Source organism: Puntigrus tetrazona, chromosome 25 (assembly GCF_018831695.1).
Source record: "Puntigrus tetrazona isolate hp1 chromosome 25, ASM1883169v1, whole genome shotgun sequence".
NCBI classification, from domain to species: domain Eukaryota; kingdom Metazoa; phylum Chordata; class Actinopteri; order Cypriniformes; family Cyprinidae; genus Puntigrus; species Puntigrus tetrazona.
Genome location: NC_056723.1, coordinates 16686461 through 16701581, shown reverse-complemented (window position 1 = coordinate 16701581; position 15121 = coordinate 16686461). Strand labels below are relative to the sequence as shown.

Below are 15121 nucleotides of genomic sequence, written 5' to 3'. Positions count from 1 at the left end.
AGCGTGTTTTTGTCTTGTCCTGAATCACTACGGGACACCTATAATAGCTCTTTACATTCAGACTGTTTAGGCTGGTTCTGGCGGGTACCGCTGCGGAGTAGTCCGGAACCTGCGTGATTCGCCATAGACGCGAACGGAGAAGAAGATCCGGCTGCAGTGTTCTTCCGCAAGACTGCAGCTTCTACACAAATAGTTTTTGATTGCGTTCATTGGTTGCATTTCTAAATGCATTTCTAAAATAATTACGTTTTAAGATTTTGCATAATGCCTAACCAACACACCCCAAAATTGCTTCTTTTTGAGCTCTAGTCTAGGCTAAATTGTTTTCAATCAGCTTTACTCTCTCTGGCAGGACTTAAGTTGTTAAGTAGCTTCTTTTATGAACTGAGATTTATATTTTTCGCTGAGAGATTTAGGTATTATGTATTATTATTACTTGTTATTGTTTCCCCCCTTTCCTTTACGTTGTCGTATTTCAATGCAGTGATTCTTTTTGTTTTTTATTTCTCGTAATAACCAAAAAAAATGTAAGTGTAAATGAATACAGAAAGCATCGAGCGCCCTCTTCAGGCGCCAAATCAAACTGCTACTGTTGATCTAAAAGTCCCCGAACACAAGACTGAGAGTTAAATGGCTAAGACTGCTCTCTCAAGGTCTTCTATAAGGGGAAGACGCTTGATTAATTGCATGAATAAATCATTAGCCCCCTATAGCTTGAGTAATAGCTCAGCTATCCTGGTAATTTGGCCTGTTTATCATCCTCACATTAATCTGTCTACATCAAACTGCAAGATTAAGCTAAATTAGCCAACAAGCTTAACCTAGACAGTTTAGTTTGAGGCCATATGCTGGGTTATGGCCGTCGCTGCATGTCGCCAGGGCTATCCAGTAATCTCCTCAGAGGGGCGGATTTAAGCGGGCTATTTTCTGCCAGCTCTTAGTGGGACACGCTGGCTTAAACCGAGTTTGTGGGCCATACAGACCTGGTTGGTGTCTGTACTGTAAGATAGTCAGTTGGGGCTTTAACTACTCTTTAAGATTAGATTAAGATAACAAACCTCAGCGATTTGCAAAGGCGTTTGTGAAGGTACTGAAGCCTCGTTTACGCAGGATCCTTTCGCACATTTTTATTCTTAAAAATAATATTGGCAGTTATCATGATTTTTTTTCAAAATTTATGCTGTATGAAATGTCAGTTGGATCTAGATTTAGGAAGTCATATTTTTTACCCTGAAAATCTGAATAATGAAACATGAAATATCACTTTATTTATTTAATGGAAAATGACTTTATATTTAATGTTTGACATATTTTTATGTATTTTATATTTCTATATCCATCTATATATATATATATATATATATATATATATATATATATATATATATATATATATATATATATATGTGTGTGTAAATATATATTGTTTTTAGATTAAGATTGTTTTTTGCAAAATAGCATGATTATTGAATTTATCAACTTCTCTACTGCAAAAAAATCTCTCATCTATCATATACTGTAAAATATATATATATATATATATATATTAACTTTTTATTTATTTTGTTAATTAGTCAGCTTTGTTTGAAGTGAAATGGGACCTGTTTTCACGAGGTTTGCCCTCCTTCTATCTAAATAGCTTACTAGTTTCTGAAAAACGTACCTTCAGCGTCCGACAGGAAGCAGGTAAGCAGGTGAGGACACACTTCCTCCAGCACGGAGCAGAAGGCGTTGAAAGCGCACGGGCCCTTCTGGGACAGCTGATCCAGGAAGAGCTCGGCTCGTTTCTTGTTGGAGTCTTGGCCCAGTATCTCCTTGTATTCCCCGAGAGAAAACACTTTATCGTACACCAGGTACGGCAGCACCTTGTTGACATCCAGTTCCTTCAAGATCATCTCCCTGTGCTGCTTCAGGACTTTAGCGACCCATTTCTTTCTCCTCCTGTTGACGGGCTTCCTTCCTTTAGTCCTCTGTCTCTTATTCTTCTTGATAAACCACTTCTTAGTACCACTTCCGAACATCTTCACACCGAGGATTCCCGCTAGGACGTCTTGAACGGTTCCATCGAAGAAAGGAAAGTGCATATTTTTCTTAACAACTAATACGTGACCATGTTCTGCCTGTATTTGTTTTGACACCCGAAGTGTCTGGGACAGCGGGACAATCTGGACAGAGATAAAGTACATGCTTGGTACTTACAGATGGTAATAGGATTAACTTTGTGTTAAACAGACTACGGTTAGGGGGATCTGTCTATTGCTAGAGTGGGATTCATAGCCTGTGTATTTGAAATCTGAGGGTTGAACACATCTTTGGTATGAATAAATAAATAAAAATGATTTAAATGATTGTTAATTGCATTACTCTGGATTTCAAATATGTAAAATAAAAATACATATATAATAAAATACAAAAACACACAGTAAAATTCATTTAATAGACACTTTAATTTTTCATTAATTCAAAAGCATAATTATTACATTTTCACATTTAGGCCTACTGTATATACACACTATCTAGTGTGACTGCAGACACTAGAGGGAAGCACATTTACAGTCTTAAATGTGTTTGTACTCTGCAAAGTTATTTTAGTATCACTGAGATCATTTTAGTGGTATTTATCACTATTTACCGTAACATATCAACTTTTTTTAGTGGTTACGTAAATGCATAATGCATTTAATCAAGTATTAATAAATACTTCTAGGAACTTTTAGGAATTTTAAATAACTAATATAGCTGTAGAAGTACAACTAATCCGGTTCTTTTCCAATCAGTGTCAATAAGCACTGTGAGCATTTGCTCCATATGATTGCATGCTAACTTTGTTTTTCTGTTCAAAGACGGTGAAAAAGGGCTTTTGTAATAATCAGGATCTATAATATCTGCATGTACAGAAACGGACCCCCAGACTCTTTTGAGGGATATTAAAATCTGACAGACAATCCAAAGTTCAACAGCAGGAAACGTACAGCAGGCTATCTACAGGTCACGAGGTAAACATTTTCCAAAATAGTTAAAAATAGCAAAACGCTAAAACCAGCGACCTGGTCTCCACCGTTAAACAACCTACAGTTCAGGTCACTGATTTTCCCAGAGCTTTCCAGCGTGAACACGGTTTGGCACCAGAGATCGATGTCATCCGTCCTGTTCCTGACAGCAGACACTTTAAACGTCTCGTACGGAGGAATCAGCACCTCGTCCTCGTCGGGAAACTTCGAATAATTCGCCACCTCGGCACCTTCACAAGTGTAGATCTCGAAACAAAACACCCCCCCGAACCCTTCCGCCACCGAACGATTAAGAGACGAAGACGCAAACGAGCCGAAACGCACCTCGGTGTTCAGAACCTGGCTATCGAATTCAACATCTGTACCACGGTAGGTCGACTTGCAACCTTTCTGCGTTCTCTTCAGACGCTGCAGCGCCTCGGTTAGCAAAAAGTGGAGCGAGTACCACGGGTACGTCATGTTTTTGTAGTTTTCTTTCTCTCTGCGAACGGCGCTATTGAAGTCACGGTACACTTCTTTGTCGGTGTACACGTAAATGGCGATCAAATGGTTCTTCGTTAAGCCGTCTTCCGGCACCGAAACATTGCTTTCAGCTTCTTGCCAAGCCGCTTTAAATTGAGCCGAGTTGTTGAGCTCCTTCTCTAGGTATTCTGTCATCACCAGGTGAGCCATTTCTTCTGTACAGCCGTCGTACTGGTCATCCACTGAATCCAGTGCCATGTTGAATGGATAGATGAGTCCTTCAGCAGCTGCTCTGCGATCCTGTTGGGAATCACGAAGATCATCAGTGTTCATATCTGCGATATTTATACGAAGGCGATGCTTACCTGTTCAAGAGCAGGTGAAATGAGAAGAAGAGCTTTAATGATCAACAGCATCTTTATATTTAGTCAAATCCTCAGGTACGCTAAAAAGATTTAATGTCGTGCAGGAGCTGAAAAACAAGAAACACAACAGGGTTTCGTAAAAAACCAAAACAAATCTACGACTCCGGCGGAAATCGGGCACAATAAAATGCTTCAACAACTTCAACGTTACATAATACAGTTTTACGCATCTCAGTATAAATCAAAAGAGATAAAGAAGAAGACTGGCAAAATAGAGTTGCTATGCATCTGAGATTTTGGGCTTTTCATAAATTGTTAGTATTATTATTTTAAATCTTTGAAAGAAAACCCCAAAGTGAACTTTTATAGCACTTTATCTATTTGTGTAACAACTGTATCTTTTTTTTTTTTTTTAAAGGGTCTGTTCAAATTTTTCTTTTGGATTTTATGCAACATTTTATTCTTAAAAAAATGGTGGGAATTATTTATTTGTTTCTGAACCTGCCTTCATCCAGTGTTCAAATATTAATGACACAAATGTAAGCATATTTAATGACTCATTCGCATATTTAAACGTAACACAAAAACTTGTATTACACACGTTTGCAACTGTTAATGTAATATCTATAACCTGATATTTGTACCCTATTCACCTGGGGTTTCCCGCCTTTATGCAGCAAATGAATCTGACACAGTCCCACAAGATGCAAAAAACATAAAAATGTTAATGAGATTGCCAACTCAACGTGTTCATTATTAAAACTTGATTATCTTATTTTCCTAAGATAAACACTAAAGGTATGTCCATAAAACATCACCTCACATTAGTATAAACACCATAACAATGCCGGCAGAAATGTAAATGATCCTAAAACACCAATAAAACAAAACAGACAGTCATTTTTTCCTTCTGAAGCATTGACTGATATTCTACTTACGTTTGGAACAACTTGTTTCTTGGACGTTTCTGCTGCTCTCAGTCCCAAAGTTCAAAAAGACCTTCTGCATAAACATATATTTTAACTCCTCATACTATTCTCATTTATTCTCCTCATATCCTCATTCATTCTTTTTTTCAAAGAGGACAATGAATGCGTTTGTGGAGTCTCACACGTTTTTTTCAGCACAACCTCCTCTTCCAGGACAATGACAACATTGAACACGCTGGAAAGCAATGTGAACAATTTGCATTTGCAATTTACTTGACGCCCCCCCGAGACTGTACCCTGTAAAATAGCATAAAATATCAACAGTGATACTCTTTATCTATAACATGAATAAAGTCAGTAGACTCAATATCCTAACCGCCCATGTTCTCATTATTTACTAACTAAAAAAATCCTACTTTTTAATTCCTCCTTCTTAATTTATGCAAATAAGGTTCTGTTACAACGGTTTCATATTTAATTCAATTTAGAGAATCCTATAAATAGTTTTTTCCACTTTTCTTAAAATAAAAACAATGTATATATCTTACAGGCTTAGTTGGGGCTTTTTTAAGCACTAAATCAAAAGCTATGATATCAAATGTGCAGATATATGCCAACATTTTCAGAAGTTCACGCCATCGCTTTATAGCATCTAGACTGTTAAACATTAAATATACAAAAATAGCAGCAATTAAGTGGTGCGATGTGATGCAGTTATGGGGATCTGTTGTTGTTATTTACACCACATTGATTACAGCGTGAAGTTATCCTTTGTTTTTTGTTTTTTTAGCACAAAAATTATGAACTGAAGAGTTGCTGTCACATCTGACCAGCAGATAGCAGCATCGCCCAACGAAAACGTTTCAGACCAGCGAAATAAGGAGACAGGTAAAAAAAAAGTGCAGCTTCATGAAGTTGTATTGATTGAATGACAGGCTTCAAATTTCCAGTTTGCAACATCAGAAAATCAGGATAGTTTTATCATTATTATTATTATTATTTTTATTTACTTTTTTAAAAAAAATCAAAATAAGAATCAAACTATTTTGATTTCTGCATGATTATACATCATTTCTGAATGAAAGAATAATGGCACACAATGTTTTAGTTAAGGAAAATGAATGCAGGGTATAATAGCCAGTGTTGGGTTATTCATTACATGAAACGTCATTACGTAATTTAATTACTAAATAAATGTAACTGTAATCTGTTACAGTTACTAAAACGAAATATGTATTCAAAAGTCAAGCGAATGAGTCGGTGCCCGAGATTTGATGCCAAATAAAGGCTGTTTAAATGTTATGTGATCTTTCCCAATGATTCTAGTACAGTGGTACTAGTGGTTTAAAATAATTAAAGTTATCAACGTTACTGACATTCAAAACGAACACACAACTGCTGTGTTAAAGAAACTCTGCGAACACCAACTCTTTCTTAAAACAGAAAAGTGCAGGTTTCATCTCCCCTCTGTTCAGTTCCTTGGATACGTCATCGATTCAAAGGGCGTGCAGACGGATGAAAAGAAAGTGGAAGCAATTACCTCCTGGCTAGAACAAACAATGGTAAAGAAACTCCAAAGATTTCTAGGGTTTGCTCATTTCTATTGTTCTTTCATAAATAATTTCAGCATTACCACCAGCCCTCTAACCTCCCAGTCCAGTGTTTTTGACCTTGTGGGATGATTAGTAGAAGATTTGTTTATTTTCTGTAATATTCTGAGATGCATTTGGATTCACGAAACATGACAGTATCCAACATCGGGGAAAAAAGCAAGCAAACACTGCTCATAGTTTTGAAATTTAAATCAATTTAATCACAAAAGGGCAAGAGAGAAACCTAAATCCCAAACAACTTAGTTCACTTTTAAAACAGCTTTAGAAAGAACAAACCTGTTCAGCATCTAACCTGAAACATTATATTGTAGGTGTGTAGTGGTTTGTACTATAAAGGCCTTTTAAGTACATTATTCAGTAATGGCAGCTGGCTTTTGGTGAGGGAAGGGGTCTGGATTAATTTTGTTCAGCTCCTCGATGACGGCATCATACTGTGCTTGCCATTCCTCTGGTGACAGTGAAGACGGGTTGATCTCCAAGAACTGATACGCGTCCTTAGTCTGCAAACTAAAGATGTTCTTGGCATACAGACAGCATTCACCAAATCTCTTCCATTGCTGAAAGAATTAAGGTCAAACGTGAATCGTAACACAGTCGAGCGATCGATGTGAAATGAACTCAGAATCTGAACGCTTGCTGTTACCTCTGTAGCTGAATCAATGGATGACAGAAAGATATCCTTCAGGTCAGGGTCCTCAATGAAGTCTTCATTAGCAACGCCACATCTTTAAGAGACTCCAGCAGTACCCCTACTGATTCCCAGAACTTCTGAAGCCGAATCAAAATGTCTTGAATTCGGGAAAGGCACATCTGGACCTCTTTCAGGTGGACAGGGTTGGGTATTGAACCTTCAGAAACAATATAAGGTAGAGATCACTCTGAGGCTTCTGTGTGTAAAGTGTGTCATTCTGTTATCTATAAAAAAGTATGTGAAAGACTCTTACCTTGTTCAATTTTCATGCTTGCCAACTTCAACTGCATATCAGTTAGTCTGACTTGGATGTCCCACTCCTTTTTTCTCAGTTCGGACTTCTCCAATTGGAATTGAGATAACTCTTCATTAAGAGCCTGCGCGTTTTGCAGTCACATCAGGTTAGTTACAGCATGATGAATGGATTTAACAATGGCTCCAACGAATGGTACAATGGCTGCCATGACACTCAGACCACTACTTATACTAGAAGTATCTTTGATATGTTTCTGCAGCTCTTGTTTTTTCCCTTCAATCTTTGCATCCCATTTCCGTAATGTTTTTCTTCAGTTCCTCCTCTATCTCTTTCACCACCTTATCCAGAGCCTCTATACTCTGAGACATTTGTTGTTGTTTTTTGTCTGTCTCATCCTTTTCAGTAATCACATCACTGGTGCATGAAGCCACACTGAGGTTCTGTTTCATATATCTGATGATGACAGATTTCAGATAAACCATCAGCTTAATCACAGTAAACTTTGGAGATTTGGTGATGTTCTGTTGCCAAACATTAAATGGGCTTTTGGCAGTGGCTATATTAACGGTAGCTCATATGTTAAATTCAAACAATCCTATTAGACATTAGACGTTACCTCTCTACCATCTGTTGCACTCTGTTAATAATGTCATTGATCCAAGCTCTTGCTTTTTCCAGGGACTTCACAGCCAAAACAATTTTATTCTGTTCAACGGCAACCTTCAGCGCAGGCAACAAAGTGGAAACCAGGTTTTGACTCGTGGCAGCGCACTTCAAAAAATCAAAGAGATAAGTTGTTAAAATCAGTCAAAAATAAAACAAAAATAAAAGCATCATAAAAAACAGCCAGGGGAAGCGAAATAACTGCAGTTAGTAGTGGTTTGGACATTTTTTTTGTTTGTAGTATTTGCGGAGAAATTTCTGAAAATTCAGGTTAGCTATTCCAGAAAAAAAACAATAAATGTTACATATGATCATAGAAAACAGTTCTAGTGCACTGTAATATTTCCCAGTATTACTGTACAAATAAATCACTTGTACATCCACAGTTCTAACTATGCATTCACGCCATATCGTAAATACTATTATTATGCGATACCAACTTGTATTTTATACAATACAATTATAGCTTGTGACCTGGGAGCTATGATTTTTACCACATATCCTCAAAAGTGAAGCCCCCCCCCAAAAACATCAAGCCTTCTCTATGTAATTTAACAAGCTAAATGTTAAAATTACACCCAAATACTTTCCTTCAAAGATGGTTTCCATCATTTGTGATGCTTATATCGAATAGGTTCGAAAAGGTTTGCTTTTACGTAGTTCTTTGATGCCGTACAAACGTCTTGAACATTTTTTGACTAGTTGATGTCTTAGTAGGGAAGATAGCCAGTCAATCATAGTCAGATACTCAATGGAAATAAGCACAATAATCAAGATATTTTGCTCAACTTACTTCATGATCATTAAAATAGTGCTCTTTGCATAAATATAAAGACGTCGAAGGTTTCTCTTGACAGTAAATAGATGCTAGTGCTATTCTGCATAATGATGCACAAACCTTACCTTGAGAAGAAGAGCCTCAGACGACCCAAAGAGAAGCTGGGTTTCGACGGCGCGCTCTCTGAGAGCCCTCTCCAACTTGGGGAAATTAGCCAAGCACAGGTAAGAGAGGTGGTAGAGCAAAGCGGTTCGCTGAGCAGACGGAAGAAGCTCCTGAACAAAGTCAGGGCTACTTGCCATCACGACTTCTGAGGAATTACAATTGTGTCAACTCTTAACATTATACACGAGAACGTACGATTTTATCATTGAAATTTTATCATTTTATCATTTTTGCTGAAACATTTACACACCTTTGCTGTCTGCCATTTTCCGTCTAAAGCAGTGACTCCGAAGTACCTAAAAACACTGAAAGACGAGAACAAAACACTTAACTGAGACAAGAATCATGACGTTTAGTGTGAATGGGAGAGGTAAGTACGATTTACCTGTAAGTGGAATAAACCTCTAAAGCAATGTAGCTGACAGGTTCAACACTGGGAACTTATCCTCTTTGCCGCCCCCGTGAAATCGATTGGCCAAGATACCGGACACATATTTGCAGATAACATTTTCCACGGAACGGGATTGTATTTTTCTTTAGAAGGAAGTGATTGAAGTGACCAGCCCTTGATGCAGTAAATGATTGCTCAGACAGACGTAAAGCAGCGAATTACTTCTTTTTTTTCGTTTTGTTTTTTACCGTTAAACTCAAAGACATTATAGTGTTAAACATTAGACATTAACAAATTTAAAGTGTTTGATATGTAGCAAGATGTATCTTTGTAAAACACTGCATACATGCATTTTGTCTGAAACTGCTAATCTGTTCAATCGTTCACTAACAGTGTTGGACTAGTTACTCAAAAAAGGTATATATGACTATTTGCTCACTTATTACTTTCTGACAACGGTAATTAGTTACACTAGACTTTTTTCCACATCCCACACAAATTGTAATCAGTGGCGATTAATAGTACCATTTAAGTAAAAATATTGTATCTCATTAATTTTCCTGTTGGCCTACTTTTAATAAAATTAAAAAGTAAAATACACAAACATTTCTGATTAAATAAAGCAGTAACTAATGTCCTAAAATCATGAGTGTATTTTGATTTAAAGGTCAGACGATATAGCCTATAAAAAAAAATTTTAAAAATCACAAACATGACACTTTGATGAAATAACTTTATGTACACTAATTTCTTTCATTAATGTGTAATATTTGTTTTAAAATAGTAATGGTTATCCCACTGGTGTCTGTGAGTTACCATGACAACCGAGCACATCAGCTACATTATACCAAAAAAGTTCAACAAATAACAGTATCTACAGTCTACTTTAAGTACTTTTGTTAATATTTATACGTCTGATTATGGTATTTTTCTTTATTCATCTGAAATGTCTGCTAAAAAGCATATCTGTTTATAATGATGCTGACCACCGAACATCTTTAATGCTTTCATTCATATTTCACTGTATATCCTTTATATTAATAATTTGATGTTCATATTTGTGTGTTTTTCTAAATTCAACTGAATTCATTTCTCGTCTGTATTCATCATGCACGACACGACATCTCTTAAAAAATCTTTATTACTTCCAGGTGAATTCTCCCTTTACATGAATTTATTACCGTCTGGAAGTGATAACCTTTTACACCTTTTACGCCTTCACTTTTTATGTTTTTCTCACATGATGCAGCACTGATCTTCTCGCTGCAGAGGAAGTGAATCAGTCAGATAACATTCCACTAAATGATATCCTAGACTGTGTGCACGACCGTCCTGGCTGATCCTGCGACCCTAGAACAGCATTGTCATTAACCAATCAGATTTGAAGAACCTGTTCAAGTGTAGGCTTGCAATCAGTGTCTGGTCATTCATCTGTCATTTCCTCTGATTTTAGGGATTGCTCATGCATGAGTAAGGCAAGGTTGAGGTGCATGTGATCTGGTCAAGATCAAAGTTTTGGATTAAAATGTTCCTGTGTCAACAGAATATGTATAAACGGTTTCGGTAAAGACAAATATAAGTATACTATATTTTACTTTGGGCTATATAAATGTCCAGTTGAAACAAATTAAAGTGAGACTGAAGCCCTCTCTCATTAAACGAGAATCCAAATTATTCCATATTCCTCGAATACTGGATATCGCATTTTCGGCCTATAAAACATCATTCATAACAGGCTACAGATTTTATTGACATTTACGCGTTTCAGTATTTTAATTAAGAGAGCCAAAAAACTACATTTAATAGTTTTTAATAATAATAATAATAATGTTATAGTGACAGAGGTGTGAATCAAAACAGTCCCTCTGACCTTAAGTCTCTTCGATCTATTGGGTCACCAAAATCTATTTTTAAATGCTTTTTGTACTAATACATAACATGCATTTTATCTCTACATTAATAATTATCTTGGGGGGGGGGATGTTTTTCCCCACTAGGTAAATTTATGATTATTCTTCAAAATCATATCATCCCCCCATTAATCACTCTCCTTATTAAAAATAATGAACTGGTCCTTATGTGACATCATTGAAAGGAAGTGACACCATATAACTCTTCTGAACAACATTATGAGCAGAAAAAGGCAACTTACCCCTTCTTTTAAACCTATAACTTTTACAGTTGTGATACTGTGATTCTCGAGCTTAATGACTCAACTCTGTTACATCAAATAAAGATTGAAAACTATTACTTGTGAAAATGATTTATGTAGTTTTAACAATATACATGATTTTTAACATACTGTACTCTCCTCTTATTTACTACATGTAGAGCAGGGGACATTTTTAGAAAAAAAATTAATTTAAAAAAATCAACCCTGTTACTTATTTGACCATAACAGGGTTGAGAGATTGTGCTTTTTTGTGTTCTGAAGTAATTTAAATGAATCAATATATTTGATCAAGAGTCTGTTAAATGTAGGAATATCCATGTTGTGTGTTTTGCCTAGATTTATTCCACTTCTAAGTGTTGAATAAATTCTACAAACAATTACCCTATAAAGACAACATGAAAGAAGTACGTTTAAAAAGTTAAGCAAATTATTGAGTGTGATGCTACAAGCTATTTTTGGTGTAGTTTCTCTCAAGCTCCGGCAAGGCTGGATGTGGAGCGTTGGAGACGATCAAGCCCGGCTCTGGTGGGCCACTCAAGCACATTCACAGAGTCGTACCGTAGTCACTCCTGTTATCTTGGCCGTGCGATCAGCGCTGTTATCCTGTTGAAAGACGAACCTCCTGCCCACTGTGAGGTCCTGAATCATCAATAACGCCATCTCGATATTTTAGTGAACTTTGAAATTGAGCTTTTCTTCTACTTTGAAGAGTCCCTGTCGCTGAAAAACAGCCCACGGCATGAGACTGCTGTCAGCTCACTTTAATTTTGAGATGTTACTTCGCAGGTGATGAGCAGAATCAGATAACACTGTCTCTCAGCTTCTTGGTCACCACTCTAACCAGGGACCTTCTCCATCAGTTGCTCAGTCTGGCAGGAGGCCAGCTCTAGGAAGAGTCCTGGTTGTTTCGGTCTTCTCCCATCAATGCTAACAGAGACCGCGTGCTTCTGTGAGCCTTCAATGCAGCAGAAATGTTTCCTTACCTACTTTCCGGTTTGTCTCTGACACGCACCCTTACCTGTGGGACCTTATATAGACCGCCGTGTGCCTTTCCAAGGTGGACTCCAATCAAGATGTAGAAACACCACAAGGATGATCAGGACACACCTGGATACATCCACTGCCTCCAGCGGAAATCCATGCGTAGTGTTTTGCATCACACTTGCTTCTGTGTTTATCCCCTGGAAGTTTAACTTGTTTCATCAAACTTTATATTTAGCCGCCAAAAGGAGGTGACAGAGTGCTGCCGCCGTTTATGTGTAATTTATGTTCTCGATAGGAGAATACAGGCTCAAACTACACGTTCAGTAGACGCAACTATAATGGTAACTTCATAAAAGCAAGAAGGCTCATCCAAACTGTGGTTCTCAGTTCATTAAAGAAGTGATAAAATGACAGAACAAAGCCGAACGGGCAAGCATACGATCTACGCGTGTATAAAATAAGCAGCAAAACAATAGACATAATGAACAGACGAGCGGAAAACAGACAGATCTACAAGCGAACAAAAGGATAGAATGAACAATAGATAGAAGTGATCAAGTGAGTTTAACAGAAAGAACATGCAAAGGAAGGAAGGACAGATCAATAATAAAACAAACAATAGATAAAATGATTAAAAATGATGGAACAAACTATAGTTGAAAGACAGAACAAATAAAGGCAAACTTACAGCAAAAAATGCTTTTCTAGACTAGATTTGCAGCCAAGATATCTCACCATTCTCAAACCAAGAAGGATCTTGTAGACAAGTCAAAAATATAATCTTGTTTTAGAAATAAGTCAAAATTGAGTGATTTCTTTTTTGCTTAAAGCAAGCTAAATAATCTGCCAACGGGTAAAACAATCTTGATTTCTGTTTGAAACGAGATTTTTTTAAGCTTGTTTCAAGTAAACACTACTTTAATTTTGGCTTGGGTTTTTTCTGAAAACAAAACTACAATTGTGTCTTGTCTCGAGCATCCTTCACGATTTAAGAATATTTTGATTTCTGTATCATTTAAAGTAAATCAGTAACTGGAGACGTTTAAGATCCCGGTTCAACCCAAACACGTGCGTCTTGCAGTAGGGAAAACGCTTTCGTTGATAAAGCGCATTACCTTTCACAGGCAAGTTCAACTCTGGCGTCTCCGTCGTTTGTGAGCATGTTAAAAAGATCATCTGTTTACCATCTTGACCGCAAAAGAACGTTTTCACTGTCGTTTTTTTAATTTATTACTTGCTAAAGTTAGAGAAAGCGTGCTCCCACGGCGCTGAGACGAACACAGGAAACGGCGGAACTAGCGCCCTCTCCCGGCGGGAGATAGTAGTAGCGTTAAAAACCGAAAGAAGCCTTTAACCTGACTGACTGTGATCGTCATTTAATGTGAGGACATTTTTGTGGCTAAATAACGAATTATGCAGTTATTATGCATTTTTTTTATTTTAAACTGGAGGGACTGAACACGGATGAGTTTGGGATCTGTCCGTTGTGGTTTACACCGCATCTGTTCGAGCTTCAAATGTTATTTTAGCACAAAAATGATGAACTGAAAATTAATTGCTGTCATATATATGACCAGCAGGTGGCGCCATCGTCCAATGAGAAAGTTATGTACAAACCTTAGTTGCACATATCAACAAAAATTGCTTCGATTGACGAAATTATATATATATATATATATATATATATATATATATATATATATATATATATATATATATATATATATATATATTTATAATGTATTATACATGGCCAAATAAAAGCATAATGGCACACAACAGTTTCGGTTCAAGGAATAACAAGGACAATAAACCCAATGTGATCAATGTAATGGTAGTCTACAGTAAAAATCCACCTTTTTCAGATTTAAATGCAAGCATCAGACCAACTGCAAAAATCACTAAACAGATATTAGGAGATAATATTATGCAAATGTGCTAACAAAATCATAACTGCAACCGCCCCAGACAGCACATGAACATCTAGGAGACGTCTATTATATATTACATCTGCAAGCCGTATTATTTAGGGTGTTTGCTTGTCTTCAATAAATCTATAGGAGTTCTCTTTTAGGTGTCAAATACACGTCTATTAGATGTCTACCATAACCTCAAGAACAGAAGAGGAAGAAGAAGAAGGATGATTTGGGTTTAGAGCTCAGCAAGTTAACATTTTGTGTGAAAAAAACACATTACAACGCATTTGATTGGCCATTGCTTTCAGCAGCGATGCCTGTGATTGGCTCCAACACTCGATGCTTGAAAAAGCTGGCAGGTTTGGACGGCTGATTATTTTCGAACAGGTTTCCCAACAAAAAACTCTCTTGCAATTGGTCATCAAATATCGAATCCCAAACCAAATAAAAGAAATATCATATTCACAAACTCGTCTGTATTGTTATAAAATTTGAATTCAAACAGGTTTCATAAAAAAATCAACAACACTGGTAAACATAACTCTCACAACGGCATCATAACTCTTACAATATCATGACATGCTGTTACTGTATTATTTCGATCCTCCCTTCATGCTGATAAAAATATATTCTCACATAACTTAATGGTATAAAAATAACACCTGAACGTGTTAACCCCGGACAGACTCAACGTTCAGCAGGCTGCTTGTCACACGTTACAAAA

The 15121-nt window shown here is 36.8% G+C and overlaps 1 protein-coding gene and 1 pseudogene across 1 annotated transcript; both read right to left on the bottom strand.

The window, feature by feature from the left end:
* Positions 1 to 2896: 2896 nt before the first annotated feature.
* LOC122331150 (ecto-ADP-ribosyltransferase 5-like) lies at positions 2897 to 3889 on the bottom strand. Its single transcript, XM_043228636.1, has 2 exons — positions 3839 to 3889; positions 2897 to 3773 (listed from the first exon to the last, which is right to left on the bottom strand). The coding sequence occupies exons 1-2, from the start codon at positions 3887 to 3889 to the stop codon at positions 2979 to 2981; spliced, it is 846 nt and encodes a 281-aa protein (XP_043084571.1). The 3' UTR covers positions 2897 to 2978.
* A 2709-nt stretch (positions 3890 to 6598) lies between these two features.
* LOC122331318 lies at positions 6599 to 9219 on the bottom strand (annotated as a pseudogene).
* Positions 9220 to 15121: the final 5902 nt, after the last annotated feature.